The sequence below is a fragment of the Neoarius graeffei genome, chromosome 22 (genome assembly GCF_027579695.1).
Source record: "Neoarius graeffei isolate fNeoGra1 chromosome 22, fNeoGra1.pri, whole genome shotgun sequence".
NCBI classification, from domain to species: Eukaryota; Metazoa; Chordata; class Actinopteri; order Siluriformes; family Ariidae; genus Neoarius; species Neoarius graeffei.
The window spans coordinates 48,464,782-48,487,147 of NC_083590.1; the positions used below are offsets into that span (position 1 = coordinate 48,464,782).

A 22,366-nucleotide genomic window follows, 5' to 3' on the forward strand; every position below is an offset into this window, starting at 1 on the left:
ATATTCTTCACGTATATTTGCAAGAGAAAAACATACCAACGGTCATCGAAAAACTGGAAAAGCGAGCAATAGTGGAAACATTGTCAAAGTTCTACTTGGAGGTGAGGAAACGTGACGGAGACTTTTACAAGAGGACGTCACTCGTGGACTTCATTCAGCAAAGCCCTTTTGTTTTGAACAATTGCAATGGAACAATGAATGACCAAAAGTAACTGTGAACTTGAACTGTCAACCTGTATATAGCTTGTATATAAGTTGGGTTGTTGTTCAGGCTTTTTGGACTTGTACCATTTTTATTGTTAGAACTTTGACTTTGTACAGTACATTGGATTGACTGAACATTGAATTACATTCGATCAGAATCAGCATTCGATATTGCTAAGTTACTGCCCTGTTCTTAACTTTTTGTAAAATCTATAATTGCTTCATTGAATGTGCATGTATGTATAATAATAATAATAATATTGGCTGGCTTTTTTGTGGTCTATCAGATATATTCCATTCAGCTACCCATCTTCAACTCCTTCACTATCATGCTAGCTGAATGGAATATATCTGATATACCACTCAAAGCGGGCGGCACGGTGGTGTAGTGGTTAGCGCTGTCGCCTCACAGCAAGAAGGTCCAGGTTCGAGCCCCGTGGCCAGCGAGGGCCTTTCTGTGCGGAGTTTACATGTTCTCCCCGTGTCCGCGTGGGTTTCCTCAGGGTGCTCCGGTTTCCCCCACAGTCCAAAGACATGCAGGTTAGGTTAACTGGTGACTCTAAATTGACCGTAGGTGTGAATGTGAGTGTGAATGGTTGTCTGTGTCTATGCGTCAGCCCTGTGATGACCTGGCGACTTGTCCAGGGTGAACCCCGCCTTTCGCCCGTAGTCAGCTGGGATAGGCTCCAGCTTGCCTGCGACCCTGTAGAACAGGATAAAGCGGCTACAGATAATGAGATGAGATGAGATGAGATATAAAGATGTGACATGCTTCTTGGTAAACTAAGACTCGTTTCTCAGATGTAAACCAATGTCTTGCCTTTGAAAATCATTGAGCTAAGGCCCAATGTGATGGTGGAGGCCTTCTGATTCACACTGATTTCTAAGCATGGAGCTAAAACCACAGTTGTCTGGCAGTTGTAACTATCCACTGGTACTAAATAAGACTTGCTGTCACCTCTGTGGCACTTGGCGGTCTGAAAAAGCTATGGACATGGCAAGAGATTATAATGGTGGGTGGGGGATATCTAGTTGATGTCAGAGTACAAAAAGGTGGAAAGGCAGAGGCAACTGTGCAGGAATAAAGGGATAGAATAAATGACAGGAACGGGGGGGGGGATTTGGGGTTTGGGCTTGCTGGACGATGGCATGGTGTGTTTTGTTTGTACTTGGTGGACTGTTGTCACTCACATCAGCAGCCTTCTTCTCAGCTATCTCCAGTTTCTCCTGGGCGTCCTTCAGGGCCTCTGAATACTTATCAAGCTCATCCTCGGTCGCCTTCAGCTTCTTCTGCATCTGAATCAACTCATCTTCATGCTGCAGGAGAGAGAGGGAAAAGAGAGTGGAAAATAAAAAAAAGTGTGAATAGTTCTCATTGATATGACACAGTGAGACCCCTCCCCTCCATTCCTCATCTCCTCCTAAGTTGGCACTACACAAGTTCGTGTCTTTTCCAGCTCCTATTCTGACCCCTGCACTATGTGGAAAGAAGTGTATCACTATTTCAACAACTTGTGCATAAAGATATCAGCCATGGGAAGTTCCTCTCTCCCACAATCCAGAGTGACCTGCTTCCTTTACAGGCTTCCACAAGCACGTTCCAGGCATCTAACCGATAACTTGGGTTTTCAGCGCTTTGTCTAGGGTTACACTCCACCCGCATGAGCAGCGAGCTCCCCTTTCTGTGTTTAGTTTTATGTTGTCAGTGAGGCATTTTAGTTTGATTTCACACCCTGACTGTTCACACACTTTCACTCTTGTATGGATATGCTCAGTGTGTAATGACTCTGAATTTAAAAACAAGCTAGTTTCCACTGTATTTTAGATAAGTCACACTTGCGGGCTAGAACTATATAAGGTTATTTACAGCATTGCTAACTTGCAGACCAATGGCTTAATGCCTTAAAGTAGCTAATTTTGTCTAATTCGTGTATCCAAATAATACTGAACTTACACTTAAGTTCAAGAAGAGCTCGAAGATGTATTATTCAGTAATAGCCATGAAATTCCACCTCCCTCAGAACGCATTTCCATCTTAAGATGCCTACATCTCAAGCACAATAGGCTAGATACGCTATTAACCAAGCCCCTCTCTCTCTATCTCTCTCACCTGTTTGCTTCTTTCCTCGGCTCCTTTCCTGTCGGTCTCGGCCTGCTCTGCCTGGTCCAGAGCATTCTCCTTATCCAGCTTCAGCATCATCATCTTCTTCTTGATGGCTTCCATCTTGGCCTTGGTGAGTAGTGCTCAAAATATGAGAATTAGATTCAATAAATAAAAGCAAAGTGGTCAAATGAGGAGTGTGGTGATTCTTGAAAAGCAGGAGGGGATCAGATAGAAGGATGGAGCCCAAAGACTTTGACAAAGAGGTTGAGAGGAAGGGAGTGAAGGAAAAGGAGCCCCAACTCAGCAAAAGATAAGGGGGAGGGCCTTTTATATTAGGGGGCATATTTGCCCTCCCATCTTAATTACACCATGCCCGCTTCATTGCCCCACCCAGATCTCACCAGGTCCATGTAGCTACCTAATACAGGCATAGAGCAAATCAGATCCTTGGGCATATTAATAAAATGATTCTGCCTTGTTCAAACTAGTAATGCTGCTCCAACAAACACCTAGATAGATTTGTCAAATAATGTCCATGATTTGACTTCATAGACCTTCTCATGATTTCCTCTGCTCACTTTAGCATCTCATCACGTGTACTCTTCTCAAATATAAGTGGAAAAGTGAGTTATTACAAGTAATGAATGAGACAAAAGGAAGGACCAAGCGTGTGGGAGGGAATATGGCCTTTGCTATAATAAGACAAAAGCCCGTTTGTGACAGGCACAGGTGTGTGTGTGTGTGTGTGTGTGTGTGTGTGTGTGTGATCCCAGGTTGTGCAATACATTTATAGTATGTCAGTCGACACACTGACTGCTTTATCCAACTGTGTGTGTTGTGGCCTTTGTTATAACACAGCATTCAGGAATGACACTATTTGTCGCTGGATATTCTATCAGTAATATAATTTTACAAATATAACAAAAACGCTGTGTAGGTCAGGGGTTCTCAACCTTTTCTGCTTCAAGGCCCACCTATTCATACTTGTAATGAGTCGGGGCCCATTAAAAAAGATCCCCAATTATTTTGGCTCATCTATTCTAAGCATCTAATAATCTACTGTAAAGTGTATTAATGGGATGTGACACCACTCCCTGTTACAGATGGGAGCCCAGGAATTAAATAAATGCAATAAAGTGCAACATCTCATCTCATCTCATTATCTCTAGCCGCTTTATCCTTCTACAGGGTCGCAGGCAAGCTGGAGCCTATCCCAGCTGACTACGGGCGAAAGGCGGGGTACACCCTGGACAAGTCGCCAGGTCATCGCAGGGCTGACACATAGACACAGACAACTATTCACACTCACATTCACACCTACGCTCAATTTAGAGTCACCAGTTAACCTAACCTGCATGTCTTTGGACTGTGGGGGAAACCGGAGCACCTGGAGGAAACCCACGCGGACACAGGGAGAACATGCAAACTCCACACAGAAAGGCCCTCGCCGGCCCCGGGGCTCGAACCCGGACCTTCTTGCTGTGAGGCGACAGCGCTAACCACTACACCACCGTGCCGCCTAAAGTGCAACAAACTTTTTTTTTTTAAATTGTAGGTATTGTATTTAAAACTGTATGGTTGTGCCAGAAGCCAAACCATGCGTGCAGGGCATTCTCGGTCAAAAGGGATTAATGATCCAAAAGTGGAGTCTGGTTCATTAACACAAGAACTTATTGCCATGTTTATGTCCAGCAAACAAGCAAATTATTAAATCCAAGAAGTGGATATAGAAACCACTCAATGGGATTAGATCCTAACACACTAACAAAGAAGGATTTTTCCTACGAGTTGGAAAATGATCCATCTGTTGAGTTCCCCGACATCTCAGATTACCTGGTGCTGCAGACATCGTTCTACACGGACACACAGCTGAAAACCTGGAAGAGCATGGAGGAGAACAAGTTTGTATATGTGGCTGGGGTAAGGATCTGGGGATCAGGACACTACAAGATGGTAGACGGATCTAAGTGCAGGAAGAGTGTTTATTAGCAGGCGTGATATTTAAGTCAAGTTTATTTGTGTAGTGCGTTTAACAACAAACATTGTCACGAAGCAGCTTTACAGAGAATTAAAGACTTTAAACATATGAGCTAATTTTACCCCTAGTTTATCCCCAATGAGCAAGCCTGTGGTGACGGTGGCAAGGAAAAACTCCCTCAGACGACACGAGGAAGAAACCTCGAGAGGAACCAGACTCAAAAGGGAACCCATCCTCATCTGGGTGATGACGGATAGTGTGATTATAAATAACTCGCTTCTATAACTGTGTCCGATAGAGTCACAAAGTGTAACTGTGTAACCAAGAAATTCATTATAGTTTTAACGTGAAGTCTGTTTTGTTGAAGTTATAAACTGTTCATTGATGGAAACTTGAGTGCGGAACTGTTCATAACAACTGCAGTCCTAAAGTTAGCAAGTTAACTGTAGGCCTCAGCCATAGATCCATTACTGTAAGTGTCCAGAGCGTCTTCTCAGTGGTTTTTTTTTAACAAAAGCAAAACAGAAAGCAGAGTATTATAAACATGGCTAGAAACAAACGTGACCGTGATAATGATAATACTTCGCAAGGCCTCTGTGAAAACAGCTTCCGTATCTGTGTGTGGTGATTGCAGTGAAATCAGCGTCAGGTGTTTCTCATAATGACTGGGTCCCAAGTGTGCACACAACGTGCACTGTGAGCTCAAGCTGCGCCAGACTCAAGCACGCAAAGGCGTGACAGTCAAGTGTTCACCTACTGTGTGACCACAACTCTTAGCTCCCGTGTATATCACCAAACGTGACAGTGATTTTCACCGATAACCCATCACAAAGCATCGCGAGCTGTAGTGTGACCGTAGCTTAATGTGGCGGATGTGACGTTGGATGCAACCCAGCAATTGTACCCTACTACGAGTAAAAATTAACTTCAACTTGAAAAAAATTTGCGGCCCACTAGATGACGCTTCGTGGCCCATCAATGGTTGAGAAAAACTGTCTTACAAGATTGCATGCTGTGAAGCATATTGTAAAATACTGGTCTTGACATATCACTTGGGCGGCACGGTGGTGTAGTGGTTAGCGCTGTTGCCTCACAGCAAGAAGGTCCGGGTTCGAGCCCCGTGGCTGGCGAGGGCCTTTCTGTGCGGAGTTTACATGTTCTCCCCGTGTCCACGTGGGTTTCCTCCGGGTGCTCCGGTTTCCCCCACAGTCCAAAGACATGCAGGTTAGGTTAACTGGTGACTCTAAATTGAGCGTAGGTGTGAATGTGAGTGTGAATGGTTGTCTGTGTCTATGTGTCAGCCCTGTGATGACCTGGCGACTTGTCCAGGGTGTACCCCGCCTTTCGCCCGTAGTCAGCTGGGATAGGCTCCAGCTTGCCTGCGACCCTGTAGAACAGGATAAAGCGGCTAGAGATAATGAGATGAGACATCGCTTCAACTTGAAAAAAAAATTGCAGCCCAGTGGTTGGGAAACACCTGGTGCAGGTTGAGGGTTAAGGTAGATGCAGTGATGAGTTTAGGTGATGACTGGGGTTTAAAATTGGCAGGGGGATTCCACACTGAATAGGAATATTAGTTTTAGGATTTCATATTTATCTGGGAAAATGAAATTAATTAAAGGAACCATTCAGCTGCTCTCCATGTAATGGACTACAGAAGGAAAATCTACACAAATTATGTGGAACATTCACAAGAAGACCGGTTTATTGAATTTTTGTTTTATTCTGAAACATTTGTATCACATTACAATAGAACAGCATGCCTCCGAAAGATCATCGAGATAGTATCGTCATTGTAGGTTAAAATTCTTTGATTTTAAACATCTGTAATAAAGTATTACCTTTAAACATCATGTACAGTGTTTATGCATGTGTAGCACTTCATAAGCTAAAGAGTAATTATGTTTAGAATTACATATAAATTTGTTATATTCTTTTGCTCCTTCTCTTATATTCATCTATGAATCTCTCTCTCATATCCATTCGCTCTAACTTTGAAAAGCACTGCTCATGTTCTGGACGATGAATGAGGTAGTGTGTGTGTGTGTGTGTGTGTGTGTGTGTGTGTGTGTGTGTGTGTGTGTGTGTGTGTGTGTGTGAGAGATGCTATGGATTAAAAGGATAGCTCTAGATTTCAACGAATGGATTTCATTACTCTACCCAGTATCCACCAGGGCTGGCTGCTACCAACATGTGAATATTAAAGCATGCGGGTGTGTGAAGTTGGCATGAAGTAGGGGTCCAAACTTAACTATAATCTACAGTAGCTACAACCGAATATTAGTTCCAAGAGTGCAGGCAATGATTCAACCTCACTCTATTTCAATGAATGTTCAGCATTTTAGAATGTTTGGCCTTTAACTTTGAGCAGTGCTGTAACAAAAGATCCAACGAGAGCAAGAAAATGAACATCATTAACGAAAAATATTATACTGGTGTATTCTGCAGCACTATTTGAGTCCATAAAGACTTTAATTCTGAAATCCATAACAATAGTCTTGAGTTATAATAGTAGTACTTTGAACAAGATTAAAGCATTTCAATATCTTTCCATACAAATTCTTTCATTCATAAGTAAACAGAAACATTATAAAGCATACAATAATTTCTGTATTTTGTTTCCTGAAATCAGAGTTTAAGACAACTCACCTGTACACACAACCAGCAATTGTGGCACTGTTAAATTGTACAATGAAAAACTAAAACATAGATGTACAAAGAAAGAAATCAGCAACTGATATGGAAATCATTAGCAATGTCTAATATTCCATTATATATATATATATATATATATATATATATATATATATATATATATATATATATATAACAGTAAACACCTTCACCTGGATTTAGTGATTCCTCTCGAGAACTAAAATGAAATAACAGCAAAATATATAAATCTTAAGAAAGTACTCATGCTTACATAAACCTGTAACAACTCGATATAGTAAAAACATCGTTTTACTTTTTTACTTGCACAGAATTTTTTTTTTCCAGGTTATGGCTTATTTTAGCATGTGCTTGAAATGTTTGTCAAAGAAATATTTCTGTCAGCAAAAGAAGAATAAATAAATTACAAATAAAGAGCAGAAAGTAATCTTGAAAAGTTTGCAACACGCACAAGACTATTTCACTACTGAAGAATAAAAACTTGTTTGTATGTGTCACGTTACAGTATCTTTGTGTCTTAAGCAAGTAAATCCTGAAATTTGCTTGATTCATGTGTTTAGATAACACTTAAATTTCCATGCAATATCACAAGTTCTGTTATTTGCAGACAATCAAGCTACTTTGGCATTTGCTTATTGATCCACTGCTATCAAAATGACTGGATTCCAAAAAAAAAAAAAAAAAAGATATGTCAAATAATATGCCACAAGGTCAGTAGATCGTGAAAATAATATTGATAGCTGTATGTTCTTCTTTTGAAATTCAGAGGAGGACTTGTTCCAAGTCTTGTGCTTCAGCGGAGTAGCGACTGTCCCGTTTAGCTATTCTAGGGTCAAGTTCTATGTTCTGTGCAGCAGAAGACCATTAGCAGTGTGAAGCATGTTCTCGAGCTTCTGCAGATGACTCGCTCTCCTCGGGAATGTCTTGCAAATCTAGATACAAAAATAAGAATTAATTTAGACTGCCAAGAGAACAATTGGGTGCTAGGCATTTTATTGACAACACAGCTGAAAACACTAGTTACATATGTAGTTGTGGTCCATGACACCATGGATAACTGACAGAAACACCTGGATACATTATTGTGCAAGCATGATGAGACAAAAAAAAAAAAATCCCAACGTGACGCCATCTCGCCATCTTTGGAACCACCATCTCACTGGGTTGACACTGTTTCCAAATGGTGACAAGAAGCCCTGGTGGTTATACAAGTTCATAGAACTACAGTTACATCCATAAGTCAAATCAAATCAAGTTTATTTGTATCGCGCTTTTAACAATAAACATTGTCGCAAAGCAGCTTTACAGAATTTGAACGACTTAAAACATGAGCTAATTTTATCCCTAATCTATCCCCAATGAGCAAGCCTGTGGCGACGGTGGCAAGGAAAAACTCCCTCAGACGACATGAGGAAGAAACCTCGAGAGGAACCAGACTCAAAAGGGAACCCATCCTCATTTGGGCAACAACAGACAGCCTGACTATAATATTAACAGTTTTAACAGGTATAACCCTCAACTGTCCTCATGGGGCCGTCCTTCACAGGAGCGGTGCGATAAAACTCCGACCAGACACAGGGCACCAGGATGGATCAAGCAGGTCCGAGGGGCAGAAGAGGCCAGCATCTCAATCCCAGGATCAACATGTAACTCAGAGGAACAGATTGGGGGGGAGAAACAAGTCGCATTTTTTCATCCCTCCTAACAATGTGACTCATTAGAATAGTATATGGCACAGTACCACACAGTGGAACCAACACACTGGAAGAACTACAAAGGTATAAAAGAGATATCTGACAGTAGGGGCTGGCTGTTCAGCCCACCTATAAACCAGAGTGATGCCCCAGTGTATCCTTCCTCCATGACAGATGAACTATTGGTCTGCATGGCCGTAACTACCATTGAGGACACCGAGGTCATGTCCTCGGTATTTTTTTCAGAAATTTCAAATTGGTCTACACTGAATTCGAGCAGTGATCAATGTAAAACGCAGCGTCCGCATCCACGTCATCTGTATTTCCCCTCAATAAAATTCACATTTGTCTAATGTCATCTGAAATCTCTCAGCCTCTATCTCTATCGTTGCCGTGTCTAACGCAGCGTCACGCGACGTAGCCTATACTAGTGTCGGACGGGGAAGTTGGGTTTTGGATAAAACAGGCAGGGTGTAGTCTACGCTCTATCACATATGCCTACCTAACCTAACGTAGGCTAATAGTCACATCGCATTATAGAGCTTTACCCGAGTGCAAAATGAAAACGTTACAACAAACTAAATTAAGGTTTGGACAGCCAACAGAAGAGCAGGGAAAGAGAAGGAGGGAAGGTGAGAAAATATTGTCAGTGCAGTGGCAGACCGTTCAGCGGTGTCATGTCAACTTTCCAAGGGGAAACATTTCATTGTCATTGCCTATTACATTTTAGTTAGCATTTCGAGAAACATTCAAAACTACGTTGTCACAGGCAGCCCTGTGCAGGGCTGACTAAACGGGCTTGTTCGAGTAACTCTCTCTCTCTCTCTCTCTCTCTCTCATAACTCTCTCTCACTTACTCACACACACACAGACATACAAATACAGACACACACACATACACACAAATAATACACTCTCACTCTCTCTAATGCATAGTCTTCACACAGAACTAATAGCTCTAATGTAATTTAAGATAATGAAATGTAAATAATGCCAATACTTCAGGCAGCTGAGCAATACACTCAGTTCAGTTTTGACTTTTATGTCAGACAAAACTCCACAGTTATGATGGCACAGTTTTAGAATTGTTAAAGTAAATGTGTTGTGAGCCAAACTTACATTACAGACAATGGTGAGAACACTCTGTTTCAGAGAATGTATGCAAATGGATCTCAATTCAAGACAGCCAGATAGACTGATGCCTTTACATTACTGCTCAGAATGTCTCTACACATACAGACACCCACAAATAACACACAAACTCTCTCACTCTCCCACACACACACACTATTATTATAAGGTGTAATACTAAAGCTTACAATTCAGCAGTTCACACCCTTTCTGTCATGTGTATGCTGCAATGTAAATAATGCCAATACTTTAGGTAACTGGTACTTTAGGTATGTATACTCAGTTCAAGAGTTCACTACTTTTCTACTTTTATGTCAGATAAAACACCACAGTTATGGTGCCACAGTTTTAGAATCGTTAAAATAAATGTGTCCTCCACCAAATCTATCCTTATTTATTTATTTATTTATTTATTTAAGTTGTGCCGGGGGGCTTCGGTGCTGTCAGCCATGTTTGACCTCGGTATTTGAAAAATCCTGGGTACGGCCCTGTTGGTCTGAGGATTGGATCGTCACTGTTGTCTAATTACTACGGTAGGGAATGTACCAGGCACAATAAGGAATGATCTGCCAACTTGCATTGATGGAACCCTGCATGATCAGTCAACTGATTTACAAAATTGGGTGACATGATCTTGGACAGTGCACGCATCCTTATGCCTTATCTTATTCAGAAAAGTTGTACCAAATTTATCAAGAGATGCCATTGATGGGGCTGTAGCATGCTACCATAGCTGTGACATAACTATATGCATGTGTAGATGGAGACTTGCTGCTGTCTAGCAGTCTCTAAAGAAAGAAGAAGAAGAACAACAACAACAACTTTATTCATCACACATACACTTGTGAAATTCCTCTCTGCATTTAACTCTGCTGAAGCAGTGAACACACACACACACACACACACACACACACACACACACACACACACACACACACACACACACACACATACCCAGAGCAGTGGGCAGCCATGCTAACAGTGCCGGGGGGCAGTTGGGGGTTAGGTGCCTTGCTCAAGGGCACCTCAGCCTAAGGCCGCCCCATGTTAACCTAACCGCATGTCTTTGAACTGTGGGGGAAACCAGAGCACCCAGAGGAAACCCACGCAGACACAGAGAGAACATGCAAACTCCACACAGAAAGCCCCCTGTCGGCCGCTGGGCTCGAACCCAGAACCTTCTTGCTGTGAGGTGACAATGCTAACTACTACACCACCATGCCAAAAAGTTAGTACTTCAGGTAATTTACTTGATCCAGTCATTGAAGTGCATACCATTTCATGGAACAGCTTCCATCCAAGGGCATACAAGTCCAGTGTACTATGGACTCTTGGGTTCAGGAGTGTTTCCTGGACTGTGAGTTTGCGGTCATCAGGTGGGGATTCATGCCAAGGAGCCAAACCCACAAGCACAGGTGACCTGGATGGGGGTACCAAATCTCTTCATCCAGTGTGCCATCAGGTTGTTCTGACCACTTGCAAAATCAACAGCAAAAACCAAGGTTTTGCTGGTTCCACAAGCAGGTACCTATGACCTACTTGCTCAATTCTGTGCAACATTTGAAGAATCTGCAGTAGAAGAGGAAAGGTGTTTAGTAGATGGTGAGTGCACCGGTGTATCCTGTACCAGTGGGAACCTTCAGCTCCACCAAGGAAAAATCATAATCACCAGTGTGGCTTGACATTGATGAAGAGCTCCACTTGCACCTTGCCAGATCTTGGACATCATTTTTTGGTGCAGACACCACTCTCCCAGTCATAAGTATGGTCTCAACATTGTTGTATAGCCTTGGTATACAAGTTAGTTTCAGTGAGGATAACTGTGGATGGCTTACTTTTAGGGACAGAGATGAATGTTACTCTTGCAGTCTAAAACTTGTTCAAGGCATACAGAACCTTGGTGACTGGAACACAGAACCAGCTTTTGCTGACTTAAAAGTGCCATGTTAATGGTCCTTTTGACTGAGCTGGTTTTGTGTTTTCTGAAACATGCACTCTCCTCCACAGGCCTTCCTTGGTTGCAGACCCATATTTTGACCCTGACAGACTGGGCATATTTTGCAGGGTCTATTGGCAGACACTGGCATAGTGTATTTTGCTAACCACACTTGGCATCATGCGTAAACCACATGGACTGATTTATCCAATGCTAGCAGTCAAATGACTGAAACTCTGCCTATGCATGTCACATATCATGAAATAATGAAAGGTTTCACCAGCATCTGAGACACAATGTGCACATAGACAGCATTCCTCTGAATATGGTGCTTCATCGGGTGAGACAAGCAGCAATGCAATGCAGGCATCAACAACAGGCAGGTGTACTAGCCCGACATGCCCATGATCCATCATATTGGCAAGAATGTGCTTAACAGATCCTGGGCACAGTTCAGCAGTCTGTTCAAATTCTCCTTTAAAGTTCTTACGAACGTTCTTGCACTGAAGCATAGTGAATTCTGTTGCGACTGATGTTTTGCAAAAAAGGCACAGTTGGTGTTACAGGTTGTGTAGTACTGGTTAACCCCAGTCTGACTGCCACCATTATGAGTGCTACTATTAGCAGTGCCTGTGAGCTGGCAGAGGCTGACCCAAACCTGTTTTTGAGTGTTCCTGAGATAAACATGATGGGTATCAGGAAGGGTCAATAGTCATTGGATTATAAAGAGGGTTGGAGGACATTAGTCTCTCATGTTTTGTTGTCTTAGTATCCAAATTGTTGATTTACAGTGGTGCAGTGGTTAGCATGGTCATCTCAAAGCGAGAAGGTCCCAGGTTCAAACCTCATGGCCGACGGGGGCCTTTCTGTGTGGAGTTTGCACATTGTCCCCATGTCTGTATGGGTTTCCTCCCAGTGCTCTGGTTTCCCTCACAGTTCAAATACATGCAGTTAGGTTAACTAGCTACTCTAAATTGCCCATAGGTGGTGAGTGTGTGAATGGTTGGGTGGGAACTGCTCTGTGCTCTATGGGTAGCCCTCCTGAGCTAGCTAACAAATCTGCAGTCAACTGCAACTGACATACAAGAAGAAGTGGAGGTACTGTACATAATCATTGGTATGACTAGGAATTGATCCCGATTGCTTTCAGGGCTTCTCATTTTGTTTATAAAGCATTACTGTTTGCAACCCAAAACGCAAGACTAAATATGAATGGAAATGCATCTAACCGTAGTGGGGGATGTGGAATGCTCTGAGCAAATAATACCAAGGGATAATCTGAACTGGCAGAGAGAATGAGTGGTGGATGGAAGGAAACATTAGTTCAGTCCCAGTATTGTGAGCTAGCAGATTCAAAATAATTTAGCAAGCTCAGTAGTGAAATTGTTTGTGGGATGTAGTCTCTGGTCTGCTGGACAACAGGAATGTGAACATATGGAAGAGACAGCAATGAAGGAAAACCTATACTGACCACAACTAGGAAACAACTCGGTCAGTGATGGCTCATAAGGCTAGAAATTCTATTGCGGGAACCTTACTCAAAGCCTGCGGGCACCACAAGAGTTCCATAGCATTTCATTAGAAAATGCTTGCAATGTAATCAAAAAGTTATCGATATCTCCGACCATAGTCATGACCGAAGTGGATAGTGGTCTGATATGTATGAGGCAAGAATAAGAAAGGGAAAGATGGCTGTAGGTTCTCATCTCATCTCATTATATCTAGCTGCTTTATCCTGTTCTCTAGGGTCGCAGGCAAGCTGGAGCCTATCCCAGCTGACTATGGGCGAAAGGCGGGGTACACCCTGGACAAGTCGCCAGGTCATCACAGGGCTGACACATAGACACAGGCAACCATTCACACTCACACCTACGGTCAATTTAGAGTCACCAGTTAACCTAACCTGCATGTCTTTGGACTGTGGGGGAAACCGGAGCACCCGGAGGAAACCCACGCGGACACGGGGAGAACATGCAAATTCCGCACAGAAAGGCCCTCGACGGCCACGGGGCTCGAACCCGGACCTTCTTGCTGTGAGGCGACAGTGCTAACCACTACACCACCGTGCCGCCTGGCTGTAGGTTATTTATTACAAATACTGCATCATACAACACTCTGACTTTGATGAAAGGTACTGGCATGCCTGTGGGTAGGCACAAGAAGGTATTCAGGGTATTCTGGCAAACCCTGGCAGTTAGCAAATAAGGGTGGAATAAAAACATACTTATTAGCACAAGACAACTTAAAAGGAAAAACACCGTTCAAGAGGCATCACTGTCAGTGTTAGTAATGCTTGTTCTCAGGATTCTCAGCAACTGAGTCTGATCAGAGAGTGCACTTTTTGAAATGACAAGGAAATTGAACACTGCAGACTTTTCCACTATTTATTTGTAGCCTTAAAATGAAGTAATGCTCAATCCTTCTCATTCTCAGACAGTGTGTGTTCTGTGGTGTTTTGAAGCCTGAACAAATACATAATAATACGAAATTTTATGGTGTGTCTATGCTCTTGAGTTGTGTGCTTTTTAATACTGAAAATTTGCTGAAATGAAGAGATGTGAAAGAAACTACCAAAGAGCATTACAGAAAAGTTGTTGGCCCTGTCCATGGTCTTTATGGACTTGCACCATTATGGACTTTGCCCATGGAAAACTGGACTGCTACATTGCACATACAGTGTCTTGCAAAAGTATTCGTCCCCCTTAGTGTTTGTCCTGTTTTGTCACATTACAAGCTGGAATTAAAATGGATTTTTGGGGGTAGAGTTAACACTATTTGATTTACACAACATGCCTACCACTTTAAAGGTGAAAATTGTCACATGATGTCTGTATAAATCAACCTGTTCTGGAAGGACCCTGACCCTGTAACACTATTAAGCAAGCAACATGAAAACCAAGGGGCCTCCAAACAGGTCAGAGACGAAGTTGTGGAGAAGTATAGATCAGGGTTGGGTTATAAAAAATACCCCAAACTCTGAATATCCCAGGGAGCACCATTAAATCCATTATAGCAAAATGGAAAGAATATGGCACCACTACAAACCTGACAAGAAAAGGCCGCCCACCAAAACTCACAGACCGGGCAAGGAGGGCGTTAATCAGAGATGCAACAAAGACACACTGAAGGAGCTGCAAAGATCCACAGTGGAGATGAGAGTATCTGTCCATATGAAAGCTTCTCTGGTTTAGGCTATTTGGAGGTAAAACTTGTTGCGAGATGGCGTGTGGATTTTATGCGCTTCGGATAATTCAGGACAACAATTCAGTTCAGTCTTGAGAACTGTGACACTGATGAGCAGTGCTTTTTTTTTTTTAAACCTCGACTTGATCCAGCCAAAGATCAACTTGAGTAAGTGTAAATGTTGGAGTGGGAGCAAAATTACAGAGTAATTGTGTCTCTGAACTGAGTAAAATAGTACAAGAGTTCATTTCAAGACACACCTGAATCGAGTCAAATACCAAAATAAAGTCAAATAGCAGATAAATGAAGCTGTTGTAAAAAGCAGTTTTAGAACTGTGTTTGAATGTGTGAAAAGACCCTTTCCCATTGGGACTTGACCTGATGGGATTAAGAGTTAATCTGATGGGATTAAGAGTTGGCAGTGGGAGGGGTTTTTACTCTTCTCATTGAATGAATGGAAATTTTTTACCCTTCTCATTGAATACCCCTCCCACTGCCAACCCTTTATCCCAAAACAATAGGACATTACATTTTTTTGATGACCAGTTAATTGTCCAAATCAATGGAGCAGATTTAAGTTTTTGTGTTCGATACATTTCTAAGACTGAACAGAATCACCTAAAGTGACCGAAACGGATCGACAGCATGGGTAAGTTCATGTTTTTTCACACAGTCCAACACAGTTCTAAAACGGCTTTTTACAACATTTTCATTTAGCTGTTATTTTTTAAAAAGTACAATCATGACATACATACTACAGAGATATTATTGTAGCTGAACTTGTGCTGAATACTAAAAAGTCATATGACTTTGGACATACTGCTTAAATTTGTTGAAATTGACAACAAAATCAGAGTATGCCAAAATCATTAGAGTGCCAGAAAATACCCTCAGACCCCAGAGGGTTAAACTGCAACCGATGGTGAGTCTCAAGTCCCGGAGGACTTGAGTATTGGGGAAAGTGGAGTTACCCCTTAATCACCATTGCTCCCAGGTCCGCTCTGACCCAGAATGGTAGCACTTGCCTGGGTTCCAGCTATGGGTTAAATCAGGGGTTTTCAAAGTGTGGGAGAGTCAGCCCCGCCCCCCCTCAGAGAGCAAATAAACAACAGCGCCCCCCCCCTTACAATTTTTGTTGTTGCTATACTTAATGTTCCATTCGTATTTAAAAAAAGGTTGTTGTACACATTTTTATTTTTTTTCTTTTACACATTTTAAACATCTGTGCTTTTTGAAAACATCTTTTTTACACATTTAAAACATCTGTGCTTTTTTAAAACATCTTGTTTTACACATTTTAAACATCTGTGCTTTTTTAAAACCTCTTTTTTAAACATCTGTGCTTTTTTTGAAAAAAAAAAAACCATCTTGTTTTACACATTTTAAACATCTCATAGCATCGTTAGCTAGCACCTCTTGGCAGACAACACATCGTGGCAGTGGAGCATCTTCAGATCCAGTCCATGAAAATCCAAACTTTAAATAATCGTGGTCATACTTCCTTCTTTTTTTGCTTGGCCCAGACTCTGTCTCCTCACTCACTGTAGCTTTACGTACTAAAAATCGATCCATTTTGTCTCTGGCAAAGGCTAGCTGAAGTTCGCTAAATGTCCGCAATAGTCATTTATTCTGGTTTATTTTTCCTCACGTTGCACCCCCCCCCCCGAAGAACTCTGGCGCCCCCTAGGGGAGGCGCACCCCACACTTTGAAAAGCCCTGGGTTAAATAGTACATCATCAATAAGGCGCTGGCAGCAGGGTGGTTTTCGGTGCAATGTGGCAGATGAACCCAACAGGGTCGATGGCACACTGCCAGATGGCATGTGGAAGAGCCACTCAAATGGCCAATGGATGGCATCACTCGGCAAGACAGTTGTTACTGCGGACCTGGACAAGTCGCCAGGTCATCACAGGGCTGACACATAGACACAGACAACCATTCACAATCACATTCACACCTACGGTCAATTTAGAGTCACCAGTTAACCTAACCTGCATGTCTTTGGACTGTGGGGGAAACCGGAGCACCCGGAGGAAACCCACACGGACACGGGGAGAACATGCAAACTCCACACAGAAAGGCCCTCGCCGGCCACGGGGCTCAAACCCGGACCTTCTTGCTGTGAGGCGACAGTGCTAACCACTACACCACCGTGCCGCCCGGGACATAAACTGAAGATAATTATTATTTTTATTTTTAAAATTTTTTTTTGTGGCTGCCAAAAGGAACATCTTTATATTGCAGCAACCCCTGACAAAAAAGCACCTCTTTCTCAGCTTCAGTCACATTTAATTTTCTCCTCTCTATTTACTTCTTTTGGATTTTGAATAACTGAAGGCTTTTATTGGTACGCTGTCAGAACACTTTCATAAATTAGGGTGTGATTCATTCAAATGAGACGTATCTGAGGGTAAACTGGTGTGTATGGTATGATTATGATATGCAAATGAAGAACTGGTGGGTGAGAGCTTGTTTCCATGCAGCTGAAGCGGATACATCAGTAAAGCTCGTATCATCACTTGTTTATGCTCTCAAACAACAGTTTCATGAATCAGACTGTGTAACATGCAGGCGGGTGTGTGGGAGGGAGGGAGGTGTTCGGTGGTGAGCTAAAGGGCCAATGACTAACACAAAACACCTGAACCCTGCTGGCCCATCTAGATTTATATAATCTCTCTTTCTCTCTGAAGCGTGAGTGAGAAAAGTGAAAAAAAAAAAAAAAGGTTTTACCGGTACATTACTGACTGACTGACTTACCAAGAACACAAGCAAAAATCTAAAGGCCCGGTCCCACTGGCCGATGGACACAAAACGTATGCAAAAAGGACACAGCGGACGAGCAAAATTTCGGGGGTGGCTCTATCCGTTTTCATCCGCTCCAGAAATGGACAAAATTGGCGAAAATTTGCGAAAACAGAACGGAAAAGAACGGACGTGGGTAGTATATAGCGGGGATGTTAAACGCATGTTCATAGGAAGCCTATCGGATGAAAGCGGATGGAAGTGGATGACAGCTCCGAAGGGGTTACCGGTGGTAACTGAGAAGCGGACGCATAGCAGAAAGAGCGGATGCATAGCGGATGAAGGGGATGCATCACGTACGCCTAACAGAAACAAAGGGGATGCTGCGCGGATGTATATCGGATGTAGACCGATTGTCCGCTAGGTGTCCTTAAAAGGGTACACTGCAAAAAAATAAAAATCTTAGGAAGTTTATTTGTCTATTTTTAAGTCAAAACATCTAGCCACCCTTATTATAAGACATAATTGCCCAACAAGCAAAACCTCATTTAGCTAGAAAGGCTAGTTTTTAGACCGTCCATCTTGAAAATCTTGTATAGACAAAATGTCTTGAAAAAGTCTTATTTGGAGCACCTTTGAAAATAAAACAAGTTTTTTTTAAAAAACAAGTACAGTGGGGCAAAAAAGTATTTAGTCAGCCACCAATTGTGCAAGTTCTCCCACTTAAAAAGATGAGAGAGGCCTGTAATTTTCATCATAGGTACACTTCAACTATGAGAGACAGAATGGGGGGAAAGAATCCAGGAAATCACATTGTAGGATTTTTAATGAATTAATTTGTAAATTCCTCAGTAAAATAAGTATTTGGTCACCTACAAACAAGCAAGATTTCTGGCTCTCACAGACCTGTAACTACTTCTTTAAGAGGCTCCTCTGTCCTCCACTCGTTACCTGTATTAATGGCACCTGTTTGAACTCGTTATCAGTATAAAAGACACCTGTCCACAACCTCAAACAGTCACACTCCAAACTCCACTATGGCCAAGACCAAAGAGCTGTCAAAGGACACCAGAAACAAAATTGTAGACCTGCACCAGGCTGGGAAGACTGAATCTGCAATAGGTAAGCAGCTTGGTGTGAAGAAATCAACTGTGGGAGCAATTATTAGAAAATGGAAGACATACAAGACCACTGATAATCTCCCTTGATCTGGGGCTCCACACAAGATCTCACCCCGTGGGGTCAAAATGATCACAAGAACGGTGAGCAAAAATCCCAGAACCACACGGGGGGACCTAGTGAATGACCTGCAGAGAGCTGGGACCAAAGTAACAAAGGCTACCATCAGTAACACACTACGCCGCCAGGGACTCAAATCCTGCAGTGCCAGACGTGTCCCCCTAGCCTGGCAAATCCCATGCTGCTTTGCACAATCATTCCGATCTGAAAAGACAGCATGGAAACTATGGTCTAAAGGCTCGCCTGAGTTAGGGAGCCAATCAGAGAGTGGGGAGGGGTGGAAAGACGGTGACACGTACTACTTGACAAACGGAAGCTTGTAGTTTATTTGGGACTGTTTACGGATCACATTTAACATGGCGGCGAGCGATACAAACCAAACTTTCGATCAAGCTTTAGACACTGTTCTGAATAGTTTAGAGCAAAAGTTTGTTTTAAAAAAAGAACAGCGTTTGGCGTTACAGTCTTTCTTCGCCTCTTCGTCTTCTTTGTCGCTCTAACTACGTCACTGGGTACAACTGCCATGATTGGCCATGGGCTACGTATACGCCAAATGATAGACATTCGCAACGTCCAATAAACGGCCGTTGACAATCGTAAACCACACCTCCCCTACGAGAAATTCAATAGGCGGATTCCAGACCATATTTCACTTGTGATATGGTCTGGTGTTAACCAGACTAGTGTCCCCCTGCTTAAGCCAGTACATGTCCAGGCCTGTCTGAAGTTTGCTAGAGAGCATTTGGATGATCCAGAAGAGGATTGGGAGAATGTCATATGGTCAGATGAAACTAAAATAGAACTTTTTGGTAAAAACTCAACTTGTCGTGTTTGGAGGAGAAAGAATGCTGAGTTGCATCCAAAGAACACCATACCTACTGTGAAGCATGGGGGTGGAAATATCATGCTTTGGGGCTGTTTTTCTGCAAAGGGACCAGGACAACTGATCCGTGTAAAGGAAAGAATGAATGGGGCCATGTATCGTGAGATTTTGAGTGAAAACCTCCTTCCATCAGCAAGAGCATTGAAGATGAAACGTGGCTGGGTCTTTCAGCATGACAATGATCCCAAACACACCGCCCGGGCAACGAAGGAGTGGCCTCGTAAGAAGCATTTCAAGGTCCTGGAGTGGCCTAGCCAGTCTCCAGATCTCAACCCCATAGAAAATCTTTGGAGGGAGTTGAAAGTCCGTGTTGCCCAGCGACAGCCCCAAAACATCACTACTCTAGAGGAGATCTGCATGGAGGAATGGGCCAAAATACCAGCAACAGTGTGTGAAAACCTTGTGAAGACTTACAGAAAACGTTTGACCTCTGTCATTGCCAACAAAGGGTATATAACAAAGTATTGAGATGAACTTTTGTTATTGACCAAATACTTATTTTCCACCATAATTTGCAAATCAATTCTTTAAAAATCAGACAATGTGATTTTCTGGATTTTTTTTTCTCATTTTGTCTCTCATAGTTAAAGTGTACCTATGATGAAAATTACAGGCCTCTCATCTTTTTAAGTGGGAGAACTTGCACAATTGGTGACTGACTAAATACTTTTTTGCCCCACTGTAAGTACATTTTGGACATTTGTCAAATGCGGTTCATCTTGTTTCAAGAAAAAAAAAAGTATGCTTGTTTTGGGAATAAATGAACTTTACTGAAATCTTTGAATCTTTCATTACAATTCAACTCCACCTTACAGATCCTAAGTTTACTGCGACTGTTTTCTCAGTCATTCAGAGTGAGCTCCTTCTAGATGCTGTACAGACTCTAGACCAGACAAGTGCCTTCAAAAAGGCTATGAGTGCGTGGAGGGCGTTTTAGTGAGGTCTTTTTGGAATACTGTGAGTTAAGTTCAGTGTTTTTTTAGTTTGTTTGTTTTGTGCCTGATCTTGTAAACCCCTCGTACACATGAATAGTCAGTGTCCCCAAAATGCACTGTTGCTTTGGCGTTGTGTAAGCACTGTAAGTCAAAATGCGTAGACTTTTTTATTATTATTATTTTGGTGCCTGAGGTCCTGGGGAAGTGGAATCTTAAGAGATGTTTTAATGTTGAAATGGGAAAAAAAATAAACTTGCTGCAATGCTACACGTGTCGTCAACTTGATTCAAGATAGTCTCTGGTCTCATATCTAGAGTATTTTACTAATTACAGGTCACAAAAGGAGAATCTTTTAAGCTAGCAATGCTTAGTTGTAGAATTTAACAATCCTAATATTAGTATATTTATCTTAAATTCAGTTTTTACTGCTAAGACTTTGTCATGAATTTAAGTGAAACACCCTTAAAATGAAATAAATAAAAATGACTTGAATGGCTAAATGTAAGAAGTACGATCTTGTTCTAAGAACTATTTTGATTATTTTGAGTTAATCAGATCTCGCATAATAAGTTCCCCAATCTTATTTTGGAATTATTTCATTGAAAAACAGGTTAGATTTTTCATCTTACTTTAAGAAATCTTACCAAGTCAAATTTGACTAGTTCCATTGGCAGATTTTTTTCACCTGATTCAAGCAAATGTGCTTTGTTTCAATCTTTTATTTCTTATTTTTGAAAGGCCATTTTTTGCAGTGTATATGAATGTAAAGCAAAATGTGTAGATAATAGTTAATGTCCCAGAATGAAGGATATTAACTCAAAAATCGATACGTTCGCAAGTGGAAATATCTCGAATATACTCAAATGTATCTCGTATTTCCTATTATAAGATAACACTAAGCCAAATACTGTACAAGTTTAGTAAATCTATTTGTAGACTTTTTACTTATTTCCAGCTTTAAATTTTCTTCTTCGATTGGCAGACAATTATATCCCCTGTGCCGAAGGAGGGGAGGGGGTGTATACTGTTTTTTTTTACCTCTATCTGTCTGTCCGTCCGTCCGTCCGTATCTCTGTCCATCCGAAACACCCTTTTTCTCAGCAGCCACAAATCATAGCCACTTGGTACCAAACTTCAGCTTGGGGTTCTATACCGTGTGTACCGTTTTCAGGTCTGTTGTACATCGACTTCCTGTTTACTGACTGAATGGTTTAACGAAACATATAGGGTGGATTTTGACACTATTTCAAGAAGCAAAATGCGATTTCAAAATGACCGTGTACCAGGATGCTGTTTGAAATCCCTGGGGAGAGACACTGCTCTTTACTTACTTGTTTCAGGGTTCATTATTTGTTGAAGTCAACATTCATAATAATAATAATAATAATAATGTGTCCTATTCCTTCGATTGCTTGCGTTCTGATATAAGCAAGAGCGGGGGGGGGGGGATACGTACTGTAAGCGAGCAGTAGCTCACAGTTGATCTTGTTTTATTCTTTATAGAAAACAAATGCTTAAAATGAACAAATCTTATGATAAAAACTACTAGATAAATGTGATTTTATATTCAAGATATTTTCACTTGCTACGATGTCACCATTGCATCTTTGCTTTTTACCTAGAAAGGTGAAAGTAGTACCTTTTAGTCTAAAACCGAATTACGG

General features: G+C 41.9%; 2 protein-coding genes across 6 annotated transcripts in view; both read right to left on the bottom strand.

Moving 5' to 3' along the window:
* Window positions 1–2,600, bottom strand: part of tpm3 (tropomyosin 3) — a 77,628-nt gene extending 75,028 nt beyond the window's left edge. For all 4 annotated transcript variants that reach the window (XM_060904894.1, XM_060904898.1, XM_060904892.1 and 1 more), the window contains exons 1-2: window positions 2,315–2,600; window positions 1,396–1,521 (exon numbers count right to left, since the gene is read on the bottom strand). In XM_060904894.1, the coding sequence (XP_060760877.1) occupies window positions 1,396–1,521; window positions 2,315–2,428 (240 nt within the window). In that variant the 5' untranslated portion in view covers window positions 2,429–2,600. The remainder of the gene's footprint in view (window positions 1–1,395; window positions 1,522–2,314) is intronic.
* Window positions 2,601–5,989: 3,389 nt separating this feature from the next.
* Window positions 5,990–22,366, bottom strand: part of arhgef1a (Rho guanine nucleotide exchange factor (GEF) 1a) — a 185,320-nt gene continuing 168,943 nt past the window's right edge. For both annotated transcript variants that reach the window (XM_060904899.1, XM_060904900.1), the window contains exon 22: window positions 5,990–7,891. In XM_060904899.1, the coding sequence (XP_060760882.1) occupies window positions 7,824–7,891 (68 nt within the window). In that variant the 3' untranslated portion in view covers window positions 5,990–7,823. The remainder of the gene's footprint in view (window positions 7,892–22,366) is intronic.